Source organism: Empidonax traillii, unplaced genomic scaffold (assembly GCF_003031625.1).
Source record: "Empidonax traillii isolate 1590-97213 ecotype Southwest subspecies unplaced genomic scaffold, ASM303162v1 scaffold277:size2070623, whole genome shotgun sequence".
NCBI lineage: Eukaryota > Metazoa > Chordata > Aves > Passeriformes > Tyrannidae > Empidonax > Empidonax traillii.
Genome location: NW_020955470.1, coordinates 2,007,996 through 2,029,761, shown reverse-complemented (window position 1 = coordinate 2,029,761; position 21,766 = coordinate 2,007,996). Strand labels below are relative to the sequence as shown.

The window sequence follows — 21,766 nt, the reverse complement described above, 5'->3', positions numbered from 1 at the left end:
CTGAAATAGTCATTGGGAAATGGTAAAGATCTGTTTTCATACTTAGATGCACTGATTTATTTTCTAATTACAGGAGTTTAGATAAAGAAAGGGCAGTGTTGTTGCAACGAAGGAAAAGGGAAAATATGTCAGGTGAGTAAAACTTAAAAGCTTTTTCTTCAGTAAAGCTTATAGGTATAAATCAACTGTATAGACTTGAGACTGTATGCATGGTTCGTGCAGCTTTGACAACCTTCAGCATTTAGGGTTCAGTAAATCACTGCCTCTTATTTGACTGTGTTATTACCAAGATAATATCGTATCAGAATTGTTACAGTTCCACGTGTTTTATTAATGGCTGTCAGAACTACTTTTTTTCATATTAGTGTGGAGTAATTAAATCTCTTGAACATTCACGTTTCTTTTAAGATGAAAGGATTTCTAAGTCTAATTTCTTTTTGAAAAGAAGTTTTGAGAGGAAATCCAAATTCTGATTTGTTGGATGTAGATTGGGGGGGTGTTTTGGTATGGTTTTGGGTTTGTTTTGACAACGAGAAAAGTTGCTGAACTTGGGTAATATGATGTAGGTAATATGATGTTTTAAGGATTTGTTTGCCTTTGATAACTAGATGAAGCATGTAGTGCAAGTACCCACTTCAGTCTGTGTTTTATGAAATTAGCTCTCCTACCTGTTGACACAATTTTAAAACTCACCTGGCCTAATGTCAGGGGTTCTTTCCAGCCATTACCAATATGTGTTATAGAAGTCTTGATTGACAGGTGGTACTTTCAGGCTCTATTACGAAAGTATTAAAGGAGGAGGCAGTCATCTTCCTGAACGTGTTTCTAATGTCTCTAAAGTAATGGAGTGTGTTTTGAGATTTCTTTGAAAAATACCATGTAGGTAAGGTCCTGATGCCCACTTCTTATGACTTCAGAAAATCTGAAGTGTGTGCTGTGGCCTAGAAGTCTGTGGGGCTTCATCGTACTTCTTGGTCCAGTTGACACTTCATGTTGTCTGGGGCTAAACTGCCTAAAGTCTGTTAAAGGCATTAATGTCTTACTCATAAAACTAAATCATTGTCTGTTGTGTCAGTTTTTCATTTTAATGAAACCAAACTTCTGTAAAATTTTTGTTAACCTACTAGGTCAACAAAATTTAAATTCTGAAATTTTTTTAGAATTCAAAATTATTTTTGCTGATTCTATTCAAAGAATAGAACAAGTAGATTTATAATTTATGTGGAGTTTATGAGTTCACTGAGTGGTAGGATGATACTGTGAGAGTGAACTTGAGTTTACACACAGGATAGGCGAAGTTGATGATCTGAGCTATTTAAGTCATCTCTTGGGATTTGTAGGCATAGTCTGATCATTCACAATAAACTTAAGGGAAGAAAAATTAAAAATCTTAACAGGAGCTGAAAAGATTGTACCTTTGAAGTTGGTGTTCAGCCCTTAATCCTGATGAGCAGTCTTTTAAATCTGTTACTTGTATTCAGTAGGAGAAGAGATTACTAAGTGGTAAATGTCAAGTATCCAGACAGAGTTAAAAATAAAGACAAATTCTGGTCCTCTTTAGCCTAAAACTCAGTCATAAGTGCAGCGTTGATTACTGTGATTTATAATACATAACTTGAATGTGTGTGCTTGTACCTTTACCTTGGCTAAATGCATTTCACATTGACTATTATTACACAGTTGAGGAGAACTTAATGATTCTGGGTGTGAACTATCACAAGACATTAGTAAAAGGGCCAGTTTTCATAGATGATTCCAATTAGGAAAAGCAAAAGTGGCATCAATTCAAATGCATCTTTTCAATGTTTTAAATATTCAACAGTAGCAGAATGTTACTTGTAATTCACTTAATAATAAGTTACAGGTGTTTGATAAAAGGTAAGATTGCATTATTTGGATTTTTTTGATGAATGTGTATATATAGGACTTTTCATTTAGATATGGGAATTCTTTACAGTACAGTGGTTTTTATTGTAAAGATACCCAAAGTATTGCTGGTTTAGCAAGAATATGGAGCAAGTGGTAGATCAGTTGGTTTGCTTCAAGAAAAGAGCTTTTGGATGAACATTTTACATAATACAAAAACTGTGTGTCCTAAATTTGTGTGTAACCACATCACATCTTTTCCGGGTAAAATATTCAGCCTGTGGTTGTAGTGGTGGTGTTGATTCTGTTGTTCTGGTATAAAAGTGTAATTCTGATGCTGCTTACTGTGCATTGGATTGTGTACTGTGGTTCAATGAAGGGAGCACCTTAGTTAAGCCTCTACTGGTTGAATACTGGATGTTTTGGATTTGGGTTTTTTTGTTGTGATTTTTTTTTAACTTTTTTTTAATTTTTCTTTTTTTCTTTTTTTGTTTTGTTTTTGGTTAGGGTTTTTTTAAGGTAAAATATCTAGATGTGCAACTTATTCAAGTATAAGTTGCTTCAAGCTGCCTGGTCTTTAAATTGATGCTGTCGAGGTCACTTGCTGTTTTGGGTAAATGAATCTGGCCCATAACATTGTGAAATTCTGAGAGTTTGTATCTTGCCTTCCAACATGGAAACTCAATATCTTCACTTAGTGTGCTTTACTAGGACTCCTCAAAGTGAAAGCAGGTTATATAGGTTAGGAAGGAGTGTCTCAAAACAACTCTATGTAATTATATGTTCAGTTGAGGTAATTATTCTTTACAGTAAGTTAGAGCACAGTGTAGACAACAGTGTTGAAATGTATCTTCCCTAAGGAACACAGTGCTTTGTGGGGTTTGGGGTAAAGGGGGGTGTGTGGCTGTGACACCATGATTGTGCAGGCATTAGTGGAGGGACTACAGAGGGCCCTGGGTTTCCATTGCTCAGGCTTTGGTTATTCTACATTTCTTCTTTCTGTGTGCTTTTTATGCTAGTTGAGAAAATATTCCCAGCAGAAATGTAAACAAATTCAGAAATTGTCATCAATTCCTGATTTATAAAATGTAATTATGTACCTGAGAAATTGTTCAAAAGAACAACCAAGATGGTTAAATGGGATTGTTTACTAAGCACAGAAGAATCTTGTTAAGGAATGTTGTGAGCAAGAAAAATCCAGAGTAACCAATAGCTGGAGTTCTTTATTTAGTAAAGAAGGTTTCAAGAATTAGGACTGTTGAGTGCACTGATTAAGACAACATCCTCCTGAGCTCAGAAGGAATGTTTTCTCTGCTCTCATATTAAGTATTTGTAAATCTGGCATCTGTGCAGTTTGAGAAAAAGTTTTGTTTAGTGTGAAGTGTATTTATTGAAGGCAGAATATTTGGAAAAGCTGCTAAAATCCAAGAAGTCTGTACTGAGCACATGTGAGCAGCAGCCTCTTATCCGTGTGCACCATCTCTTCCAATCCTCCCCAGCCTTTACAGCCTCTCATCCTGACAGAACTAGGGTAATCCTGTTTCAGGTCAGGATATGTGTTTGACATAAATGCTGATGAATGCTAAATTTCAGGCTTTGGCCATGAGGTCTGCGAGTGCACAGCACAAAAAAAAAATATCTGTCAGTCTGTGTGTGATCATCCCTTTTCTCTTCCCCAAGCAGCAGAATGTTACTCTTAGGGGATTTTGAGTAGAAAGGACTTTTGACTAAATTGATGTATTTACCCTTAAAAAGCACTTGATACTGCAAATTGCAGCTGAAATCGTTGATTACGACTTACATGTATTAATAAGTAGGGCTTCACAAGAAATGCTGGTCTGTTATTAATTTTAAGCCCTTCTAGATTACAGTCATCTGAGAGAATCCTAATGCTGTATTACAAGTAAAAGCTAAGTATAAGTGAACAAGTTAACAAATACATTTTTTTAACCTTTTTTGTTCTGATTCTAATTTTGCTTATAATGGAATATGGTAATATAATTCCATTCAAAGAAGGGAATTAATCTGGTACCTTTTTCTTATCTGGCATTACAAACATCTGTTAATTGCCAGTTGCTCATTGGTTCTTCCTTTTCATGCTGTTGCAACTGTTGGTGAACTTTGCATATGGGTGCTTGGAGCATTTGTCAGCATGAATTTTTGGGTTTTGAAGGGAGATGTCGAGTAAGTAGTGAATGTTCTTTCTGCAGTACTTGATTGTTTACAGAATATTCTTTGTTTCAAAGATGGGGATACCAGTGCAACAGAGAGTGGTGATGAGGTTCCTGTGGAACTGTATACTGCTTTTCAACACACACCGACGACAATTACTTTAACTGCTACAAGAGTTACAAAAGTCAATGATAAGAAGAGGAAAAAAAGTGGGGAGAAAGAACAGAACATAGCAAAATGTAAAAAAGTAAGTGAATGTAATTTCTCATATTACTTTGTGTTATAAATTATAACTATGTGACGTCTCTTACAGAGGGACACTGGTTTTAAAAATCAGCCTATTTTGGCACCTAGTTTTAGCTTGAAATGTATTACTCTACGTTAATGGTGCCCCCCCCCCACTTATTTCAAGGTAATATATCTTAGCTACGAAAGTTCAATTTTATAATTGAGGCAGAATTTCACATGAGGAATTGCATTTACTGGACCATTTGATATAGTTAGAGATGGTGCAAAAGAAACTTTGGGATGTCCAAAGAAGAATTCTTTTAAAGTGTTCTTTTGTGGTTGTTTTATATTCAGACATGTTTGCCATCAGTTGTCCTGATGTGGCTTTATGTCTGTTTACTTCAGTTGAAACTGTGTGGAAGTGTGCTCTCAAAGTTAGCTGGTAAACTGCTTTGGTAAACAGGACATTATGCAGTTTAGCTGCAGGTGTAAACAGTATCACAAGTGTGAAGACAAAATATATATGAAGAAGTAACATACTTGGAGCTTACTAAATCAAGTTACTTTTTGTAGTTCTATTTCATTGGCTTGGATGAGAGTTCTGTCTTTTAAATGAAGTCAGAATTAGTTACTGATGTCTTGTAAGAAAGTTTTAGTAAAATGATTCTGCTTCAACAAACAATTCTGAACACAAATTTACTGCCACGTGTTATTCTGTTACCTCTGCTGTTTTGGCTTGGATTCTGAAATTCTAGAGAGTCATGTGGGATAAACGTAGAGGTCCCTGGTCTCTACTATGCACTTAGGTTGAAATGCTGAATTGATTTTTAAAATGCATTTTGTGAGATGTAACCTCTTACCTTCTTAAGATTTCACCATAGTTTGTTCTGTTGTTTTCACCTAGCGTGTTTTACTGAAAAGCTGTTAATTTGTTAATAGATTTTGAACTCCTTAAGAGATTTTGTAGTTCTTCCAGTGAATATATATATCTGATTTTATTCCAGGCATTTCGAGAAGGGTCAAGGAAATCTTCACGAGTAAAGGTAAAGTGATTTTATTTGGATTTTGTGTCAAACCTTAATTGTACATTACTTAAATAGTAAGAAGCATTAAGAGTGTAACTGGGACTATACATTAAGCACTGAAATATTCTCTTCTTGATAACTGATGTATTAAATATGCATCACAGTGATTATAAACTATGCATTATATTTTTATGTCCTAGAATTTAATTGAAATAATGTAGTGTGAATTTTTATCCTGAGAATAGGTGGTTTTGAAGAGCTAGTGGATGAACTGGGTCTCGTCTGTGCTATACAAGGGAGTAAAGTTGAGCGCACACCTCATTCAAACTTAGTAGCTCCAGCTTTTTATAACACTTACACAGCAAAATAATGAAGTATCTGTATTGCATTTGAAAGATAAATTAGCAGTTCTGCTCTGTCATACACTCCCTGTATACATCTGATGGGACTCCACTCACTAGGACTGGCACAGCCTGAGGAGTCATGCTGGGAGGTCTGCTTTGTAAGATTTAAGTGTTACCGCAGTCTTTAAATTTTCTGTGAGATAAAAATATGCATGGTGTGAGAACTAGGTATTTGCCATAGTTCATTCATGCTTGATATATAAAAACAAGTGGGATGCAATTTATGCTTCAAATGTATAAAATGTGGCTTCTGAATAGTGAAGACAGAATTGGGGAAGAAAAATCTCTGCTGTGTGGGGTTTTTTTGAATATGGTGCTTCTAAGGTTCCATTGTGGTTTTTTTCATGGTTTTCTTAGCATCACACCTTTTTTAATGCTGTTTGAGTGTATGGTTTTCTTCCTGCACAAAGGAAATGTGAACAGGTAATTTGAATTGCTGAACTACTTGTGTTTTATTAATATTTAATAGTGTCTCTGCTCAGGTGGATATAGAAAAGGGAGCGTTGGCTGGCTGCTGCTGTCCATAAGGAGCTTTGGTTGGCTGCAGCCTGGCTGCTTCTTGTGAGGTCTGGAGGTACAATGGCGTTTTCTTTAAAAGTGAAAGGATCTGAAGCACTGCAGAAGAGAATTGTGTAGTTAGGAGCTGAGAAGGAGGGAAAAATATGTTCAAAGCCTGTAACCTTGAGTCACAACCTTAACGTAGTAGGTGTAGGATTAGTAAAGTTTAGTAAACTGTGCTGCGGAAGAAAAGATGCAACATGACCCTTAAAGTTAAAAGGGGAGAACCAAGTCTGTGTATTACAGGATAAAAGCTGGAGTTCTGTATATTTGCATATGTTCACAAAACTTGAGTGGGTGGGGAGATCTGACCCTCCAACTCCCACACTCATAGATTTGTGATGCAGTGCATTTGTGGGAGGAAATAATGTCAGTCTCCATTCTCATCCCTCTAAAAGCTAGAATCCCTGTTGAGGAGGGAGTGTATTCCTGAACTTGGGTGATGTTTGTGAAATAAAATTCTTGAACAGATGTAATGTGACTGAATTCAACTTGAATGTTTTTAAGTAATGCAGAGTTTTATACCAGACTTCCTAAAAAAAAAAAAAAACTTTAAATCAATTCAGTCAATACCTCTGCCCTTCATTTTGTGTCTTCTCGTAGAATTATTTTTTTAATTTTTGAATATCTTACCTTCTAATATCTGGTCACTTACTTTATTTTTAGGGCTCAGCTCCAGAGATTGATCCTACTGACACTTCAAACTTTGGATGGGAAAATAAAATCAAGGCATGGATGGATCGTTACGAAGAAGCAAATAATAACCAGTACAGTGAAGGTGTCCAGAGGGAGGCACAAAAAATAGCTCTGAGATTAGGCAATGGAAATGACAAAAAAGAAGTCAGCACCAGCAATCTGATTTTCAAACCTCCAGTAGAGGTAATCAGCGGTGCCTTGTTGTGTTATTACGTGCTGTGTTTGCCATGACAAAAAATATTCATATATATGCCTTTAGAAAAAATAAGTAAAAACACCTGGAGTCCTAATATCAGAATTTTAACATTTTTCAGAATTTGAAATTTATTTTTATACATTCCATATCATCCCTGGTTATGTTTATATTTGCATATCATTTATCCTAAAAAGTAGCTAAGTGTTAGTCAGAGCCTGAACATTGGATTGTCCTTAGACTCTCTGTTGTCAGGCAGTCAACTTTGTTGTTGTTTCTCTGTGAGGAGTATCAGGAGTGGTTAGAGTAGATAGAGGCATAGAGGCTGAATCTGTTTGGTATGATGTGTATCAGCATGCTCATTGTCTACATTTTTCTCAAGGTATGGTAAGTGTTCTGGATGTTCATGAGTGATACTTCTGATACTGAATCTTTATTTTATTTTTTTTTACTCGATTCTGTAATTTCTAGTTCATGAAGAGAATGTGCAATGTCTTTTTTTAGCCTTACTATCAGTTACTTGAAGGCTTAAAATCAGAGCCATATAAAAGACCATAGCACTTTGTAGCAGAAATCTTGAGGAATAGTTACTGTAGCAGATTAATGGAAGCATCTTTGCTTCTTTTTCTCGAAGACCATCATGGCATATGGGACACCCTCCTTAGAGGAATATCCCTACTTACAGAGCCTTTTGCCTACATAGAGGCTACTTCCTTTTTGATTGGTGGTGACAGTTATGAGAGGTGTGAGTTCACTAATTGCCAGGGTATGTATTGGTTTTTAATTAAAAGCCGTCCTTCCATCTAAAGACATGTAAATAAATCTGGAAACTCTCTCAGGATTCTTTTATTATGTTACTTTCCTGTTCTATTTTTCCTTGAATGAATTGTGAACGTCATTTTATGTCTGCATGTTTTGTTTTGTTTGAAGGAATTGGAGCCTTTTGAAAGTGTTGTGCTAAACAATGCAGCAATTCATCCTAGTCATGGTGAGAGTTAAGTGCACTAAGGGATGTAGTACTTGAACATGAATAAATTGGTTTTCAGCCATGTACTGGAGAACTAGGGCTAGAGCATTCTTTTAATCTAAATTCATAACTATTCACATTGGTAGGGGAACAGGACAGTTTGATCACTTTAGTCTGGAGGTTTAATTACTTAGAAGGGTTTTTAATTCATATAAAATTGCTTAGTAGTTGTGTAAGTGTAATCTGCTATTAATAATAGTGGAAAAATGATAGTGATATTTCATAAACGAATCTGTATCTTTGCAGAGTTACGTGCAAAAAAACAAGAAAATTTTAAAAGCTGCCAAAGACTTGCCTCCCGATGCACTTATTATTGAATACAGAGGAAAGTTCATGCTGAGAGAACAATTCGAAGCTAATGGATATTTCTTTAAAAGGTTTGTTTATTCCAGATGTTTTGGTAAAGTAACTGTTAAAATGGTGTTTTGCCAAACTCTTGCCTCAAGTACAAGTGGGTCTTAGTTATCAGCAGTCTCTTGCATTTTACTGTTGTCTCATTAAAAGCAGTGACAGCTGGAGTCTGGTCTCCCCCTTTCTCTTCTGAATATCCTTACAGATCTGTTCAGGAGCTAGTTTCTTCTTTCTTTGTTCTTCCCTGGTCACAGGATTCCTACATTCTCAGTTGGGTAGTTTTGTACGTTAAACCAGGGATTGACAGGTCCTACCATCCTAAAATAATTCATAAGTTAATGGCAAAGGCATTATCTTTTGTGAGAGAAACAGATTTTTAAGTCCATCAGGCTGAGAATAAAATTGGACAGAGGTCGACCTGGGATCATTCTACTGCCAGAGTTCTCTAATTGGTTAAGTTACTGAGCCATGCATGACTGCTGCCTTCTTCCTGTGCGTTGTTTTCAGTGCAGCCATTGACTGCATGGACACACCTGCTTGGGAATTTTCGAGAGGCCCATTGGAGGAGATAGAACACACGGCTTTTGCTCAGTAAACATGGAAGGGCTCCCTGGCACTTGCAATAGCAGAACTTAAAGCTATTTATAAATTTGTCCTGGCAAATTATTTTGGATGTCCCCTTGCTTTAGGGGGTTTAGGTGTTAGTGGGTCTGCAGATGTTAGGCAAGCACATGGAGGTGTTACTTTTTTTTTTTATATGGTTCTCTGTGGCTTATAAATTTCTATCTGAAATTTATTTTAGAGCCTGTCAGAAGTTTTAAGAAATCTGATAAATCTTAACCTTGTGTCTTCCATGTCTAGTGGTTGACCTGTTACTGTTCTCCCTTTAGATCCTTTGCAGAAGGTACAGGACTGTAACTCCAACTTGAGGTATTCTGAGAATAAATTTGGAGAATGTACCAGTTAAAATCATGAAGCTTAAATACAAACGTGTCATTCTTAGATTAACCCACAAATTTGGTGTATCGTGTCAAACGGCATGTTTCAAAACTGACTAATGTGAAGAATAAGTGCTATTTATCATCTTTAAAAATTATAAAACTACTGGTTTTCTTGTATGTTTTTCAGACCGTACCCGTTTGTTTTATTTTATTCGAAATTCCATGGGCTAGAAATGTGTGTTGATGCAAGGACTTTTGGGAATGAAGCTCGATTTATCAGGCGTTCATGCACACCAAATGCAGAGGTGAGCATATATATGAAGTTAAATTAGGTTTTATTTACTTAAAGTCCCCTTTTCCTTGAGATTCCAATAATTCAGTAATTTAAGCGATTCCTACTGTTGTTATACACATACTTAGAAAAAAGAAAGTAACTCATGATAATATGATATTTCCTTGAATATAGGTGAGGCACGTAATTGAAGATGGAACAATTCATCTTTATATTTACTCCATCCATAACATTCCAAAGGGAGCGGAGATTACTATAGCATTTGATTTTGATTATGGAAATTGGTAAGTATTTGAGAATGATGTTCTAAAATACATCAAGTGCTCATTTGGCTACTTTGCAATTCAGAATGGCTTTGGGTTTGTGTTTTTTTACTTTCTTGCATGCTTTAATAATGCAAGGCTCCTCAGGCACTGTATTTGCAGTGAACAGTGTGTGTGTGGGCAGAGTTTCTGCTGTATTTTTATTACTGCACTTCTGTGGTCTGCTCTTAAGCCAACTTGGATGCAGTGCTGTGTAGGACATGCCTTTGCTACCTGACCTGAACTAAGTATGACCATAGAGCACTACCTGTATTAATCAGCTTGGGTTCAAACTACCTCAGCATACCTGGCACTTTTAAAAATTGTTCTGCATCCCTCTGTAATATCTTTATCAGTGACAGACAGTGAGATCAAGTGCACCCTCAGTAACTTTGCAGATGACTGGAAGTTGAGTGGTGCAGTTGATACAACAGAGGACAGGATGCCGTCCAAGAGGACGTGACAGACTTGAGAATTGAAACTGCGTGAACCTCCTGAGGTTTAGCAAGTCTTCCTGCACCTGGATTGGGGCAATCCCAGTACAGACTGGGAGAAGAACTCATTGAGAGCAGTCCTGCAGAGAAGGGTTCTCATGGGTGAAAAGCTGGACATGAGCCAGCAGCATGTGCCTGCAGCACAGAAAGTCAACCACAATCTGGGCAGCATCAAAAGCATTGTGACCAGCAGGTTGAGAGAAGTGATTCTCCTCCTCTACTGTGTTTGTGAGATCCCACCTGGAGTACTGCATCCTGATTGGGAGTCCTTGGTACAAGAAAGTCATGGACCTGTTAGAGCAGATCCAGAGGAGGGTCACAAAGATGGTCAGAGGTCTGAGCACCTCTCCTGTGAAGACAAGGCTGAGAGAGATGGGGTTGTTCAGCCTGGAGAAGTATTGGGGAGACCCCATTGTAGCATTCCAGTTTTTAAAGGAGGCTTAAAAAAAAAAAGAGGGGGAGAGGGACTTTTTACATTAGCAGATAGTGATACAGAATGGTTTTCGACTACAGGATCATAGAATGATAGAACAGTTTGGGTCAGAAGGGATATTAAAGATCATCCAGTTCCAGTCCTCCTGTTATGGACACCTCTAGACCAAGTAACTCAGAGCCCCATCCACCCTGGCCTTGAACACTTCCAGGAATGGGGAATCTACAACCTCTCTGGATAATATGTTCCGGTGCCTCACCACCCTCACAGCCAAGAATTTCTTCCTAATATCTAATCTAACTCAAAAAACGTGTTCAGGGCCAGGTTGGATGGGGTTCTGAGCAAGCAAGTGGCATTCTTGCCCATGGCAGGGGGTTTGAAAGTAGATAATCTCTAAGGTCCCTTCTAAAATGAGCATTTATGTAACTGTGATGCCTTACATGAAGAGAACCTGAGAACTTGCTGGTTGCTAGTTTTTGGGGGTTATTTATCCTTTTTAAGATACATTGCAGTTGTGCTTAGTACTTACAGCTGACAGCTCTGTCAGTTGAATGTGTTTGAATAACATTTCCTGGGTATTCAAGTGCAGCTTGAAATTGTGCAAGTGACTCTGAGTTCAGTGTGCTCAGTGTACTCAGTGTAAATTGCGTCTGTCTCAGCATAAAGAACTGTCTGCCTTTAGTGCATCTGTTCATTTTTTGGTGGTTGTATTTCCACCTAGGATTACACTCAGATTTTAGATGTCTTCTGTCTTCAAATCATATAATAACTGAATTTAAAAGAATTTTGTGTGGCAACCAACCAGTTAACAAGTTACATAAGATTTCTGAATTACAGCAGTATTGTGTGTCATGGTGAAAACTTTAGTCGCCTGCTTTTTAATGTGGTTGGTTTGCATTACAGATGTAATGTGAAATACATCAGCTTATGTGATTTAGTATTGAAAGGCCTCGTTGCTCTACAACCTAATCAAATACACCTTCTTGCATTTAATTACTTGCAGTAAATACAAAGTGGATTGTGCTTGCCTCAAAGAAAATCCTGAATGTCCAGTTCTCAGACGTTCCGAGCCTACAGAAAACATCAATACTGGATATGAAACCAGAAGGAAAAAGGGAAAGAAGGAGAAAGATGTTTCAAGAGAAAAGGAGACTCAAAATCAGAACATCACATTGGACTGTGAAGGAGCAGCCACCAAAATGAAAATCACAGATAATAAGCAGAGAAAGCTCTCTCCCCTCAGGCTCTCCATTTCTAATAATCAGGTATTGACATAAAGATGCTCAGAAATAAAAGCTTTTAAACACAGATACTCTCCTTTTGTAGCTACTAAAGGAATTTTAACAAGTCACTGCAAAGGGATATGGAGATTTATCAAAAATCAGAATGCTGGATAAGCTATTCAGAATTTTATATATATACTGTTCTCAGTTTTACTTAGTATTTGGTTGTATTTAAAAATACATTGGTTCCCATACCACTATTAACTATACTTTTTCCCTCTGAATTTCTTTGTGGCTCTCTTATGTGAATGCCTCATGTTGTGCTTTCAGGAGCTAAGTGCCTTTTGATTAGTTGCCTCTGTTACTTAGGAGCAGAGTATTTTAAATGTAGCAGTACCCAGAATACTAAGTACTGAATGCAGCTCCATGTTTAATAGAACTCTGCACCTCTGTATTTAATTGAAAATACACCTTACTCCCCCTAACTGAAGCTGAATACTGGATAATGGGCAGACAGTATGGTAAAGCCACCTGGTAATGTACCATGATGGTAAATTTTAAATTAGTCTTTCTTTTAATATATCCATTTGAAAGAGCTGTTGGAAGAGATCTGTGACATGTAAATTACTAACTTATTTTGCAGAGCAGCTATTAAAGATAACTATTTAACGTTACTTTTGATGTAATGCTCTGAGGAGTCTTAGTTCTGTGTAGCTTTTAGTTTTCCCTAGTTTGCAAGAGGAGTAGAGCTTCTATAAAACAGTCATTTCCATCTTTCAGGAGCCAGATTTTATTGATGATATAGAAGAAAAAACTCCCATTAGCAATGAAGTAGAAATGGAATCAGAGGAGCAGATTGCAGAAAGGAAAAGGAAGATGGTAAGTTGGGAAGCAAGTAGCTGCCTAAAGTCATCACTAAAGGCTTAGTGACACCTGCTATTCACATGCTAATTGCTGCCTTTTTGTAGGCGTGTAGAATCTGAGTATGTGTGAAGTCAGATCCTTACATGAACTTAGCCTTAAAATGCAAGAGTTGCTATTTGGGAACATTTCATCTGGGTTGATCACTGCTTTCTGACAAAAATCTGCTTTTATATTCAATTGTATATAACTTTTTTGCTGCCTTTAGATGATCTCTACAATGTCTCTCTTAGATTTAATTATTTGCTCTTTATTATTGCCTGCTCTTTGTGGTGGTCATTTTTAGATACTGTTTTGGAAATCAGTATTTTTACCTATTCTATTTTGAGTTCCCAGTTTAAAAATCCCCAGAAATCCTGACTTCTAGAGGTTGGTAGAACAGTGTTACAAGAAGTAGCATTTAAAAACGGGGGGGTTTTTTGTTAGGCATTCAAAAATTTGTAGCACCTTCTTAAATCTGAAGCAGGACTCTCTTGTTTGTCAGGGTTGGTATGAATGCAAACCTTTCTTCAGGAGTCTGTAGCAATTGCAGTGATAGTAACATCTCCCTTTAATCTGAGCTTCTGCTGAACTTGATCTTCATGTCAGCATACATTTAACACGTTCTGAAGTACTTTAAAAAATAGGAGAGTGTTTAGTTACATATTTATATGCGTGAGAGATTATGACTGAAATTGATAATGATTATTGTTAAATCCATCAGACAAGAGAAGAACGGAAAATGGAAGCTATCCTGCAAGCTTTTGCCAGACTAGAAAAACGAGAAAAAAGAAGAGAGCAGGCTTTGGAAAGAATCAGCACAGCAAAAACTGAGGTTAAATCGGAATGCAAGGAAGCACAGATTCTCAATGATGCTGAATTTATTCAGGTAGTTATTTGGAGATTTATTTTAAATCTAGCTTTTAACATGGCATGTTTTGTCAGTTTGGATGTCGAACTGCACTTCAAGATGTATGAATTTCACCCCTACTTCCCCCCCCTCAAAATTAAAATATATTTGACCAAAATTTAGGTGGTTCTTTGATGACATTATATTAGCTCCTAAATTCTTTTCCCAATAAGACATGTACAGAATTATTTAATGAGGAATTTCAGTTACATGAATTTATGTAGAGATGCACAACCCCCCCAGCTGTGTAATTCAGTCTGTCTTTGAAGTTCAGAATAGAAGCATGTACCAATATTGACTTTAGCCACAGGAGGGGGGCCTTCCTTAGGCATTGTCTATAACCAGTGGAGAACACTTTGCTTCTTTGGTGGTTTGTTCAGGAACACATCATAATCCTTTCTGTTATTTTAAAGGAAAAGAGTTATTAAAGTTTGTGGTTTTTTTCTGAGTTCTTGCAGATGATATTTAATGTCTTGTAAACAGTTTTTTACTCTGTCGTTGCTTCTTAGTTTGCAAATGCTCCTATAGGTTCTCAGTTCAGGTTGTTTCCCTGAACAGTTCCTGTCAGCATTCTGTTAAGTACCTTTTGTGACAATGCTGAACACCTAGTAAATTATAAATTGCAGAAGGAATATTGGACTGAAAGACGTCACAATGTAAGCAGTTGATTTTGAGCTTACAGATAAATTAATGTGGTGTGTCAGTTCTTACACAAATCTGTCTTGATCTGACTGGTGTTTGTGAATACTCTGCAAGTGCTTGGGAGGAAAATACTCAAAATCTTGTCATTTACCTTTAAGGAGAGAAATACAGTCTCTGAAGTGTTGTAGTTCTGACAACAAAAATTAGAAGCTTTTTGGACCAGTAAAAGAAGAGGGAAGTGACATTTTCATGTAAGAAAGATAGGTAGCTCTGAATGTGTGTGGGATTTATTTACCAGACTTCTGTCTTGTACCAGGAACCTGCAAAAGAAGAAACTGCCACCAAGCCTACCCCAGCCAAAGTTAATAGAGCTAAACAGAGAAAAAGCTTCTCACGGAGTAGAACTCACATTGGCCAGCAGCGCCGGCGGCACAGAACTGTCAGCATGTGCTCAGATATCCAGCCCTCTTCTCCTGACGTGGAAGTAACTTCCCAGCATAATGAAACTGAGAATGCTGCACTGGTAGCTGAGCCTGAAACAGAAACTGTTGTTACAGAAATGGTTGCTGAAACAGAAGCTCCAGCACTTAGTAAATGCCCTACTAAGTATCCTAAAACAAAGAAGGTATGTGTCCTGAGGGATGGGGAGAAGAGACTGGACTTTAACAGAGTTTTAAAAAATTATAGACTGCTTCATCAGTATGCAACTGTGGTTTATTTTTATTTTTAATGTTGACTCATTTCTTTCAAAATCACCACTGTATAGCCACTCACTGGTAATAGATTAAAATTTGTAACATCCTTTGGTAGAACTTCTTTTGGATTTTAAGAGACTTTCAAAATGCATCTTTCAGAGCAAATTTAGAACAAAATGTTTTCTAAATGGGCTTTGTAAATGGATTGAAATACTACACATAACCAAAACACTCTTAAAGCTGTTAATTTAAATTAAAAAACCCAAGGAAATATACTTCAGATAACAAACAGAATATCTCCAAGGAAATAATTAACTTCTAGTACTTCTCAAATGTCTGTTCTGAAGTGAATGGCTTTAAACACCCAAAATTTATGTGCCTGTTTGGAGGGGAGATTCTTTAGTGCTTTGTTTTTATTTTTTTTCCATTGGATTACATTGCAAAAAACTTCTAAACGGCACAGTATTTAAAGACACTCAAAAATCTGCAAGTGCGCATAAAGCATTAAACCTTTCTACTTTGAAATTTTACAGACTGCATTAAAAAGTGTTTTTAGCACGGGTTACAAGAAGTTCTGAGAATTTTATACAGTAGAGGGGTAGGGGAAGGAAGTTATAGGTTGAAACTTCTTGTCAAATGAACAGTAACAATTTCAGGATGGTTTCATCTTAAACCCCTAAACACACCTTAGATTTTTTTTTTTCCCCCAAAGGCACCTGTGTCATCCTGTAACACTGCTTTTTGCATCACTATTAAATTCTGATGAGAGAAGGGAAGACTAGAATTTTTCTTCCTTTCTTGTGTGTTGCATAGCAGGAAGGAATGAAGATGTCCCAAGTCTGAATTTTACTGCACTTTTTTGCTGTTTCATAGTATTAAGGATGAATATCTGTGAAGTGTCTCATCACATTGCACTCAGTGTACCCTAAGTGCAGAGAAAGTCCTGCTTTAAAAATTAATTAAATATAAATAGGTTTATAAAAGGCAAGCAACTTAAATATATTATGATAATCTGTGTTAAAGCCTTACTATCACATTAATATCATTTAGCATGCTATTTTTGCATCTCCTTAATTTTGAATCATTGTAGAATTTAGGAGGTTAGTTTATCTGTTAGTAGAAACTCAAATCCACTAGCATGTTTTTTAAAAACACTGAACTACCGAGGAAAGAATACCCTTTTTTGACCAGTGTGCCTTAGTCCATGTGTTATAATGTAATACAACTACAGTTGAAGATTCACGTTCAAGGCACCTGCCTGAGATATTGACTGAGGCACAGTCCTGACAGTACAGAAATCTGATGAGGAGTTTAAGTTTGTTCTGTCAATGCTACACTATTTCTCCTCAGGCTAGGTGCTCAGGCACAAGTTTAAAATTTGGCTTGGAATTTTGTTACTAAATTGACATTGTTAAGTGCAGTTGATACGGGCACTTGTGTAGTATGTTCAGTGAGAATTAAATTCAGAAGAAATAAATGTAGTTTACAAAAAAAGCCCACCGAAAACCAAACAAACCCAAACACCCCAAACTGGTATGTAAACAAGTCTATACTGGTTTCTTCTTCTATCCCCATTATTTCACTGAAACTGTCCTCATTCTTGCTGTGTATTTTTAAACTTGCAGCCTGGACACTTAACTGTTTCTGATTTGTGTAATAGTTGACTAGATGAATAATTAGACTAAAAAATTTTTAAATGCCACTAATAAAAACCCTCATAAAACAGTAATATTTTTTTTCTCTCTCTGTTTAGCACTTGGTGAGTGAATGGTTAAGTGAAAAGAGTGATAAAGCAGGGAAACCTACAGACAGTCTACCAGAAAGGCCTCTACGCATAACTACAGACCCTGAAGTTCTGGCTACTCAGCTGAATTCTTTACCTGGGCTCACTTACAGTCCACATGTTTATTCAACTCCAAAGCACTATATTCGTTTTACTTCACCATTCCTTTCAGAAAAGAGGAGGAAAAAAGAACCTGTGGAAAACATTACTGGCTCTTGTAAGAAGGTAATGCTTCCCTTCATTATGGTTCCCCATCCCATATTAATTAAAAAATTTAGGCAGTAAAAAAGCTGGTTGGCAAACCATTTCAGTGGTGGGGAACGTTTTGAAATGTTCATCATTAAACTTCTAAGTCGCCAATGTGGACTTGTTGTCTTACAGCGTTGGTTGAAGCAGGCTTTGGAAGAAGAAAATTCAACAATGATTGATAGATTTAATTCACCATCACAAGAGAGATCTAGAAGTCCAGCCATCAATGGTGAACATAAAAGTCCTTTATTACTGAATGACAGCTGTTCCTTAACAGGTGTGAAACTTTTACTAGTACACTGCATAAGAGTTATATCAAAGTAGCTGAATGTGGAGAACTGTGTTTTTTAAGGGGATGGTACTTTCTTTGAAATAAGTGTTTCATTGCATAGTGTTTGGGATTTTTCCCCCCTTTAATGTTTATTAGATAAGAAACCACCACATTTCAAGGCATTTACAGTCAACAGAAGACTGATGTTCTTGACTAGTAGCATTCAGATGTCAGGTGTTAAATTACTGTCCATGCTGTTTTGTATATTTAGATTCCTTTAAAACTCAGTAGGCCTGTGTAGCACACAGGGGAAAAGCTGTGTAATCTTGTAGGCATAATAGAGAATGGGAACACACTAAAAACTAAACACACTTCCATAAGGATATGGAACCTGTCAGCTGATTCCTGTTTACAGTCCTGAACTGGGAATCTCCACTTTTTAGCTGAACAGTCTGGAAAATGCATAGAAGTTGACTTTCCCTTTTCTGGAGACACAGACAGTTCTTCCCAGCATCTTAACACACAAACTTCAGTTACTGATATATCTGTAGGCTGTTAAAGAGTTTATTTTTCAGGAAGTCTGTAGGCTGAAAAGTTCATCTCTCAGGAAGCCTGCCCTTAAGAGATTTTTGTAACCATACATTTTTTTAGTGTGGAATTCATAATTTCATAGCATAAAGTGACAACTGTGATTGCTGTATCTAGATATCTTCTAACTTTTTTCTAATTTTAACACACAGATCTAACCACACCACTAAAAAAGCGAAGACTGTATCAGCTGTTGGAGTCTGCATTCTCAGAAACCTCCACACCTACTCCTTCTCCCTATGCCACACCAACCCATGCTGACATCACTGCCTCCGAGCCATCCTTGTTTGCTACTCCTCCTAGGGTAAAAACAGAAGATGAAGCTTGTAGAAATGGTTACAAACCGATATATTCGCCAGTTACTCCTGTAACTCCGTGTATACATGGAAATACCATGCACTTTGAGGTGAGATTTATAAAGACTTTTAATGTGTTCAGAGGATGTATTTGGACATTCCAGTTGTAAATCGGTATTTGTACTCTTCCTACAAAGGAGGGATTTTTATTTTTCCAAGGTAAAAAATAAATTGACTTTCATTTTTTTCTTATTTATTCAGAATATTTCCTCACCTGACAGTTCCCCAGAAATAAAAAGGCGAGCTTACAGTCAAGAGGTAAGGAAACATGCCCAAGATACCCTGTGAAGGGTATCTTGATTTCACCTGTATGGCTGCACTGTTCTTAGTAAATGCTGTTCACTGGCCCTAGCAGGTTTCGCAGAATGTAAAGGGTAAATTCCCTATAGGTTATTTGCTTACTGCTTTTTATTCCACTTTACCCATTACCTTCTCTATTTTAAACCGGTTTCTTTCCTTTTCTGTTTCACTTAAAACTCCTAGTGACTGTAGTGGAAAGGAGTTCTGTAGAACAGAAAAAGAACACTTGGCTTTCCAGGCGTAGTTAAGATTCAGATTAACATTTCTCCTTGTTATCAGCATCTCTTAATTGTTTTTATTGATCCCAGTTATGCTCAGAGTGAGAGGGCAGAGCAGGAAGGTAGTAAATGGACTTAGGTGGATTAGTTGAGAAGCAGCAAGTGCTGTTGGAATGTGCCTGGGTGTTCCCAGTGTGCAGAATGCATGTGTCCTGTTTTGTCTCAAAATTTAGAAGTGTCTCAGAAAAACTTTTCCTTTTCCCTCTTTGAAATAAGTTTTGACGTTGAGGAGAATCTCTTTTATGCTGAGTTGAAGCAAGTGCTTTGTAGCTTCCTGGCCAGGGACTTGCTGCTGTTGGCACTGCTCTTCTGCCAGTCATAAAATAAAGTCTGGCAAATAATGTTTATTTTTATTTTGCTTAATGTACATTTTCTTAAAATACTTTAACCTAATACATGGGAATAGTAGAAATAAATGTCTGGCTGTAGAATTGTTTCTTAAAACGGATAAATTCATGATACTTTAAGACCTTTAATCCCACTTAGAGGCACAGCTGATTGTCAGAGTAGTTGCAGTTTTGATGGAGTGTGAAAAAATAGTTGATGTGTGTTTTCTTCACACAGGGTTATGACAGAGCATCGATTCTAGCACTGAATTCTTTCAGAAATTCCAACCTGACAGAAATGGGCCTGCAAGAAATAAAGACTATTGGATATTCTAGTCCAAGGAATAGGACTGATGTCACACGGCAGTGCACTGGAGAAATGGAATCTGTGTCAGACCTCCAGCTGGGACTCGAAGTAATTGAGCAAAGTGCACTGCATAAAAACCTGGAAGCCCCCACACATGATAGGACTGATGCAAACAGCCAACTAGAAACTGCTCATTGTGGACGGGGCACAATTTATTCTTCCTGGGTTAAAAGTCCTGACAGGACAGGTGTAAATTTCTCAATGAATTCTAATTTGAGGGACTTGACCCCTTCACATCAGTTGGAGGTTGGAGGTGGATTCAGAATAAGTGAGTCCAAGTGCCCGATTCAGGATGATGGAAGAGGCATGTTCATGGAAGCATCTGTTTTTTGTACTTCAGAAGATGGGATTGCACCTGGCTTTGGAAGGACTGTCAATAACGACAATTTGATGGATGGAAATTGCACACCCCAGAATCCTCCACAAAAGAAAAAGGTTATAATTTTAAGAATCATTTGGTCTGCCTTTCATCAACTGCTAATGATATTTCTATAACAGAGAGAGCCCTAATATAATAAAAACCAGCTGGTGGCTCATCTTTACATGCTACCGTGTAATAGACATTTTTGAGGGGAAATAATGAAGGCGTACAGCCATCAGTAAATTTATTTTTTTCCAAGTAATAGATACAAATTTACTTCTATTTCATATGAGTCTTAAATTAATTGCTCAATAAATTACTTTTCAGGTTTGAAAATGGTCGCTTATGCCATCTGGTGTTACACTGTTCTATTATACAGGATACATACCAGCATCATAGAGATGATATATGTGAACATCTGTTATGAATTACTGCAAGAAACTGCACTAACAGATTTAGGATACTCCAACTTTAAAGTCAGAACTGCGCAGAAAGATTTAGTTCCAAGGAATATTTTTCTTGACTTAATTTGGTTGTTGGTTTGGGGTTTTTTTATTAAGTACTGTACTTGAAAAATAAGTGCAATTTAACTTTGCTACTCTCATGAAACAGTTCTTGTGGGTAAGTGGTGTGGTCACGGGCAACTTGAACCGGGATTGGAAGGTGCTTTGCATAGCTCTGAGATTGCATTGTAGGGTCAGGTGAAAGTCCCTTTGCAGGAAGGACAACAGACATGTAATGCGATGATCTCCAGTGCAGCAACTTGCCTGTTCTGTCTCATCAAAGACTGTATGAATCTTTCTTGTTTGAAAAATGTGATTTATTTTCTTTATGGAAGTAGTGATGAGGGGGGTGGGGGCGTTTTCTGTTTGTGTACATACATGCACAATGAGGTTTCGGTTTTTTGGTTACATTACATCCTCTTATATGTGCCTTCTCCCTTGTGGGCAGGGAGCATCCTGCTGGGGAGCACTCAGGGTTATTCCATCAGTAGTTCTCCAGCAAAACTGGGTTTTTATTTACTTTGTTTCAAACTGAGACATAAATGGAGCAAGATTGGTAGGAGCTCCATTCTTACCTGATCAAGGTCCTGAGAATTTTATAGACACTGTGTATGTTACTGTAGTCCTGCTGTTTTGACAAGCCCAAAAAGAAAACATAACCCGAAATTTCTGTAACTTCGTTCTTTTTTGTGTGAAGGCTAAATTGGTCTTCACAAATCCCAGCAGCACTTAGTGCTTCAGTAATTCTCCCCCCTTCTCTTGCTGACAAGGATTCTTGCAGATTGTCACTCATGAGGGCTTATGTTACACTAATCCCTGAATAAAAAAAAGGCATGGCTGCCCCTGACAACCCTGAATCCCAAAATCTAACATTTTCAGTTTGAAGAAGCAACCAGAGAGAATTGCATCTGTATCCCTGAAGGAATGAGTTTTAGGATTTCCAAGGACACACACAAATTTGCAAACTTTGACAGTATAAAAAAAGGATTTGGTGGGCTAGATCTCACCAAATGTGAAAGGTGAGAATTGAGA

At 37.2% G+C, this 21,766-nt stretch overlaps 1 protein-coding gene across 6 annotated transcripts in view; it reads left to right on the top strand.

Moving 5' to 3' along the window:
- Positions 1-21,766, top strand: part of KMT2E (lysine methyltransferase 2E) — a 62,199-nt gene that overhangs the window by 28,665 nt on the left and 11,768 nt on the right. For all 6 annotated transcript variants that reach the window (XM_027890072.1, XM_027890069.1, XM_027890070.1 and 3 more), the window contains 16 exons: positions 74-132; positions 4,113-4,285; positions 5,271-5,309; positions 6,920-7,132; positions 8,416-8,546; positions 9,649-9,766; positions 9,928-10,037; positions 11,986-12,247; positions 12,986-13,084; positions 13,830-13,994; positions 14,974-15,282; positions 17,106-17,360; positions 17,517-17,661; positions 18,396-18,649; positions 18,801-18,857; positions 19,742-20,305. In XM_027890072.1, coding sequence (XP_027745873.1) covers positions 74-132; positions 4,113-4,285; positions 5,271-5,309; positions 6,920-7,132; positions 8,416-8,546; positions 9,649-9,766; positions 9,928-10,037; positions 11,986-12,247; positions 12,986-13,084; positions 13,830-13,994; positions 14,974-15,282; positions 17,106-17,360; positions 17,517-17,661; positions 18,396-18,649; positions 18,801-18,857; positions 19,742-20,305 — 2,953 coding nt within the window. The remainder of the gene's footprint in view (positions 1-73; positions 133-4,112; positions 4,286-5,270; positions 5,310-6,919; positions 7,133-8,415; positions 8,547-9,648; positions 9,767-9,927; positions 10,038-11,985; positions 12,248-12,985; positions 13,085-13,829; positions 13,995-14,973; positions 15,283-17,105; positions 17,361-17,516; positions 17,662-18,395; positions 18,650-18,800; positions 18,858-19,741; positions 20,306-21,766) is intronic.